At 37.3% G+C, this 6,546-nt stretch overlaps 1 protein-coding gene across 2 annotated transcripts; it reads left to right on the forward strand.

Annotated features, from left to right (window-relative positions):
- Nucleotides 1–26: 26 nt before the first annotated feature.
- Nucleotides 27–4,044, forward strand: LOC106530462 (granulins). 2 transcript variants are annotated; one of them, XR_001311789.1, is made up of 7 exons: nucleotides 27–1,242; nucleotides 1,406–1,555; nucleotides 1,636–1,926; nucleotides 2,015–2,188; nucleotides 3,315–3,458; nucleotides 3,635–3,787; nucleotides 3,871–4,044. XR_001311789.1 is itself a non-coding variant. In XM_014026086.1 (6 exons), exons 2-6 carry the CDS (start codon nucleotides 1,406–1,408, stop codon nucleotides 3,713–3,715), a joined length of 840 nt encoding a protein of 279 aa, XP_013881540.1. In that variant the 5' UTR covers nucleotides 27–1,242; the 3' UTR covers nucleotides 3,716–4,044. The 2 variants fall into 2 exon arrangements, 1 of the variants encoding a protein (XP_013881540.1); XM_014026086.1 differs by having other exon boundaries at nucleotides 3,635–4,044.
- The last annotated feature ends 2,502 nt before the right edge of the window (nucleotides 4,045–6,546 follow it).

Raw genomic sequence — 6,546 nt, forward strand, 5'->3', positions numbered from 1 at the left:
TGTCATTAGCACCTCTAGTAATATATTTACTGAGAAAAATGGTGGCGTGTTCAATACTTATTTTGCCCGCTGTATTCAGCTGTACTGCTCTTCCCAGAAATGATGTTCCTTACAAATGTGGCACCATTTAAAAGGGACATTACCAGACTCTCCGACAGTATTATTGTCAAGAAGCATTACAACGATGAAATAATCTATCAAACACATTTCCCTACCTTTTGAGCAGAGCTTATTTTTAAAGTGATCTTGATTAACAGTTTTTCAGGCTTTATGAAGGTCCAGTCTTTGTACCTRATTAATACAAACACAATATACAGATTGTTGGATTTGTTTAGCCAAAATGATGTCAACTTCCACTTAACTGAGTTGGGTAAATGCAAAACACTTTCAGGTTCATTTTTACAGAAAATGTGAAAGTTGCTTTACGTTTACCCAGCTCAGTTCAGTTAATGCTGACAGCTTGATAAGTAAATCTRACAATCTGTTTTTTGAGTGCAGCCTGTATGCTTYAAGTATTTTAAAACAGGGAAAAATTTAAAATGTGTGCACATCTAATAAACAGCATCTGAAAGTCACTTATTTAGGAAATGGGAACAGGAACTCAGAGGTATTTTCACATGGTGGATTGTCGTCCAACTGGTTTGATTTCCAGCTCCTGCAGCGTGCAGAAGTGCCATTGGGCAAGACACTGTTCCCAACACTTTGACGTGCTCGTGACTGTGAGAACTGAAAAAAATGCAATTTATAGTTTGTAAAAATATGTCAAAACATTAGAAATGAATGATTGTTTAGCAGAAGGGTAAGGTTTTCAAAATAAAGCTGTGGAGTAGATCATTTATTAACCCACTCCCCTATTTTTTCACCTTTAGTGAGTACATTTGAAAAATAAATAYCACGAGGCTGAGTTTGTGTTTTGAAGATTAAGTATAAACTTCAGCACATTTAGTAGCAGCGTCATCTTTGGTTTAGACTTGCTAAACTTTTCTCCTGACAAATCAAAGGTCAGTCATAAAATCTGCCATGTTTAAGTTGAGCAATAATGAGGCTGTTTTGGTTTGCTGCCTGCGAYGGTTACCAAACCTTTTATAATGAAACTAAACAAATAAAAAAAGGGTGTGTGTTTTACCATTTGCTTTTGGAGAGTGGGAGTGTCTAATCTCTCCTATGAAGAGCAGTGTGTGTGTGCAGTTTAAGGAAGTGTGAGCGTGTGACAGGAAGACAGAATCACTTCACAGATCCAAGGTAAGAAACAAACTTTTTAATCTTTTCTTGGTCTTTTTGTTTGAACTGAGCTGTAACTTCTGTTAATTTAACCTCTCGATGAGTTTATTTTGAAAGGCAGAAAACTTAAAAGTACAAACCACCTGCTGCTGTGTGTTTGAAAGAAAAAAAATGTCCTCACCAGATGTTGAAGGTGTCTCTGTGGTTGCACGCGAGCGCGTGCCTGTTGGGTTTTGCATTCGGCTCCATCGACTGCCCCGATGGTTCTGTCTGCTCCGACTTCGCCACTTGCTGCCGGACTGAAAAAGGATACGAATGCTGTCCGTACCCAAACGTGAGTCGGATTTATTCTAACACTGTCTCGCAACTTGACTTTCCAAAACCAAAGCCAGTCGTTGCGATTCTGATTCACAGGCCGTGTGTTGTGCCGACCTGGAGAACTGCTGCCCTCCAGGATACACCTGTGACCAGGTGAAACGGCTGTGCAGGAAACAAAACCAGCCATGGGTAAAGGTGCCTATGGTGAAGAAAGAAGCTCCACACACCCCGGATCTGTTTGTTTCCCCCGTTCAGGAGCTCAAAAGTGACGATCTGATTGCCCCCAAAACAACCATCGTCCACTGTGACTATTATTACGCCTGTCCTGATGGGACCACCTGCTGCCGTCACCCAAAAGGTGGCTGGTTCTGTTGCCCCTACTCTCCCGTGAGTAGAAAATGTTTGAAAATTCTTGTTTTTTTATTATAAAAAAAAGGCTTTGTTATTAATTTTTCTTGAAACATTTCTTKAACAGGGGAGGTGTTGTCTGGATGGCTACCACTGCTGTCCGTATGGTTATGACTGCGACCACACTTACACTTACTGTGTCAGGGAAGGCCTGACGTATCCCTTCAGTCCCAGACAATCCCTGACTTCAGTCCCCGCTGCTCTCATTCCACCGTCTGAAGATAAAAGCAGCGAGCAGGAGGTAGGAGACGCCAAACAGTTAAAGATTTTTACCCACCATTTCTTTATTGACGTGACTTAAGATTAAAGCACACAGCCTCACGTTGGGAGTTGTCTGCTGTGTTTTTACTAACGATTCACTCAACTCTGATTCAGTTCAGTTATTTACTGGAGACGTGCAAAATCCAATTTTTTAGCTGTTAAATGCATTTTGTTGTGTACTTGTAGTCTCTACAGAAAAGTTGCRTTTAGTCTCTCCCGGTGCTGCGTAGATACCTTTATATCCTTTTTGGGTCGTATCTTTCAACTTGTTCRGTTTTCTCTATTTTCTATGATGTTTTCTGAACTATTACCTCAAATGATTGCAAAGAAACGTCTAAATAAGGTCTGGACTTACCAACTACAGTTTGGTGGTGGGAGCAGGGTGTGAAGCGCCTTGTTTGGATTTAAAGAGACAGCCTCAAAACGAGTTGATCTGAGACACACCTCAGAAAAAGGGTGAAAGAGGGGCTTGTGGAGTTACAATAAGAAGGAATWCAGACCAAATCATTGACGTTCYTTTTTATACGGACCCCAACTGAATAATTTAAATGTGAAAAAGAAGGATTTAAAAGCAGGACATGTCTCCTTTAACATCAGCATCTTTGTTCTTGTATCAAACTTGTCTTAGTAACAAAATATAATTTCAAAGTAAATAAAAATGTCATCACGAATCCTTTGTGACCAAAAGTTATGAGGCATCAAACTGAATTTGTCTTAAAGACGTGACTTACTGTCATGCAATAACAATGAWATCRATTCATTCATTTTTAAGAATCATTTTTTTTACATATTTTATAGGATTGTTTGTGGGTTTGCAACGGGGTCCCAGGAGCTAATGCTGTTTGGGGGTCTATGGCATGGAAAAGTTTGGGAACCCCTGATCTATTTACACATAGTTTTGGTTCCCCCTAGTGGCCAAACATGTGCATAACAGTTTGAATTTCAATTAATTTCACCAACGCTAACAATGTGGTTTTAATATGTTATGACAAAACAATAATAAATTGTAAAGTCTTTAAAGGCAATTACTTTAAAACACCATTAGTTAAGTAATGTGCATTAAAAGTATTGGTAAGCACAAAATGACAGTTTTCTTGTTTTTGCAGACACAAATGACGGCACTAACAGAAGCCAGCAGCAGCTCCTTTGAGTATGGGGTCATTCGCTGCGATAACAAATTTTTCTGTCCCACTGGGTCSAGTTGTTGCAAAGGACTGACGGGCCAGTGGAACTGCTGTCCTCACCAACTGGTATGGATTGGTTTTTTGTTCAGCTGGAATTTTAGATGTAGAGAAAAATGGAACAACAGCTTGGTAAATATAATCCAGAAAATGAGAATAGAGGATCAGCATTGTGTGTGTGTGTGTGTGTTCTGGACATAAATACGCCTGTCAGTATTTTCTTCTGACACTAAGAATGATTTCAGGGGGTGTGCTGCGCTGATGGTCAGCACTGCTGTTCGTACGGGTACAAGTGTGATTCATCATCTACCAAATGCACAAAATAGAAGACCCCCTAGAGGACCACCGGAACAAAAACACCAAGGACACATCATTCAAGAGGACCATAACTTTTTTTGGTCTGGTCAAAATCAACCCTACAATGTTTTATTGTCATTTATTTTGCTTCATCTAGGTTTAAATCACATCTGTTTTTTTTCAGAAAATGGTAGATTATTTGTTCACGACCTCATATCCATCCTGCTGAATGTCACAAGAGACAATCAACTAACGCTTTATCTACAGACTGAATTTACTACAAGCATTATGTTGTCTTTTTTAATCAAGCCTGTTCTGATTTTTTTTCTTTACAATAAAGAAAATATTGATAATTTGATGCCAGTTTCAAATAATTTTATAATGTTTTTATATATCTGTCCCAGGATGAATAAAATCTTATTTAGATACTGAATGTGGCATTTCTGGGTGGATTTGAAAGAAACACTGGAAATCACCATTAATGACAGTTGACATTCAAGATGGCCGCCTCGTCAACGTTCGACAGAAAAAAAAATTWAAACCCAGTTTCACAGATATTGAGTTAAAATGTGACGTCTTGCAATATCACGAGATAATTGCTGTCTTAATTCAGAGGTTGTAGCCTGCGTAGGGCGCATTTGTCTTCTGCTTATGTCACTACGTCATAGGCTGTCCCGATTCATAGGCGCCTACTCATGCAACTAAGAAAACCCTGAAAACATAGGCTGCATCTGAGTGTCCTACACACCCAACGATAATCCAGTATTCATTGAGCAGACAGCAAACTAATCAACAAAAACAGACATCGGAGTTTTTATATTTTTTTACAATTAAGTATGGACATTTTTTCATGGACAAATGAATTTGTTTTTAAAAGTTAATTTAGCAACTTAGCTGATTCGATTTATGCTGCAATGAGATGTTAAATAAAATGCAAGTACNAATCCAGTATTCATTGAGCAGACAGCAAACTAATCAACAAAAACAGACATCGGAGTTTTTATATTTTTTTACAATTAAGTATGGACATTTTTTCAAGACCGGATCATTTGTTTTTTAAAAGTTAAAACAGCAACTTAGCTGATTCGATTTATGCTGCAATGAGATGTTAAATAAAATGCAAGTACTGATACTGGAGCTAAACCCAAATTATTAGTATTTTCAATTTGATTTATATATAACTTTTTTATAATACTGAGTTTTGTGAAGTTATACCATGAAAGACAACTGAAGATGTGATATAAAATGTAACAACATGGTAACAGGGCTAGGGTTGGGCATAATCGTATCGTGTGCAATTAATCGTCAGAAAAACATTAATCGATTACTTTTTGGCACTTGACGATTAATACGATTAATGCCACCAGGCAGAATCCGCTCGCTGCTCCTCTCTACTTCAAATATGATGAACATTAAAAAAGTTCTGCAATTTATTTATCTATCAACACAGTTTTAAATTTGATGTGTAGCATGAAATCTGTAATTTTGACACAATTTGGAACAGATTTTTATGAAATCTTTCCCACTAAATTGGTCATGTGACCAGGACATGAGGGTGTCCAGGGACTCCAAGGGATTAATCGTCAAGTTAATCGTTATCGGCTAAATACCACAATTAATCATGATTAATTTTTTTTGCCAATATCGCCCAACCCTAAACAGGGCAGTGCGTGGTCACACAAACGTACATTATCCGTAGACATTTCACAGACGTTAATGCAGCCTACCTGGGCGTACTAAGGTGTGGTTTACGTGGGCTACAACCAGGGGCGGTTCTAGGGGCGGGGCCACAGGGGCATTGGCCCCAGCTGAAATCTGATTGGCCCCCCTGAATTGACCCTGTCCTGTCACTCATCTGTCCTTTACCTGGGAGCGATGATGGTGGGTGCAGTTCCATGTTCAAACACTAGTTGCGCTAATGAATCAAATAGGAAAGTCCAAAATGAATCAAGCTGACAAGAAAATTTGAACAATCCTGCAAAAAAACAAGTCTTTCAACTGAAAAATGATGGCTGGATTTTATCACATGCTGTGTGTTTGAGAATATTGTATCTATGTACAGTAAATATTTATGAAAATCTTGTAAGGAGAATTTACTGTGCAAGCTTTTTTAGTACCCCTTTACATTAAGGCTCACCTTATAGATGGCTTATAAAGAGTTTATAGAAAGGTTAATAATTCATCTGTAAACACTTTATTAATCAATAATAAAGGTTTATTATGCAATAATTAAGAACGTGAAAGAGACAAAACTGTCCGGTTTCTTACTAAATAATGAGACAAATCTATTCACATACATATGTAAAGGTATTAAACATTTCAGACTAGGTTACGACATTGTACAATAACGATAAGAAACACATATTTTAACATATTATTTTTTTACTGCATTATAAATATCCACTACTGTCAAAGGGAGACTTATCTTAAAGTGTAAACAGTACACCATTTATTAATGACAAACCTTTATAAATGCCAAAAGTTAGTCTTAAATGGAGGAAAATATCACCATTTTTAAAATTTCATGTTGATGATCAATATTTGAAATTATTGTTCAAACATGTAATGGTCAACAATGTTGATGTATCAAAAAAGTCATGTTAACACAACAAATAATCCCACCCCATCCAAAATAGTGTGTAGTTTTACACTTTACAGTAAGGATCCCTTTAATATTTGTGGATATTTATAATGCAGTGATACAGTTCAATATTACATGTTAAAATATGTGTTTAATCATTATTGTGCTTACAAGGTAGTAAACTATTCTGAGATGTTTAATACAAAAAGAGATTTGGCTCAGTATTTGGAAAGAAACTGGACAGTTTAGTCTCTTTTTTAACCTTAATTAATGCATAAT

This window comes from Austrofundulus limnaeus, unplaced genomic scaffold, assembly GCF_001266775.1.
Source record: "Austrofundulus limnaeus strain Quisiro unplaced genomic scaffold, Austrofundulus_limnaeus-1.0 Scaffold524, whole genome shotgun sequence".
In the NCBI taxonomy this organism is placed as follows: domain Eukaryota; kingdom Metazoa; phylum Chordata; class Actinopteri; order Cyprinodontiformes; family Rivulidae; genus Austrofundulus; species Austrofundulus limnaeus.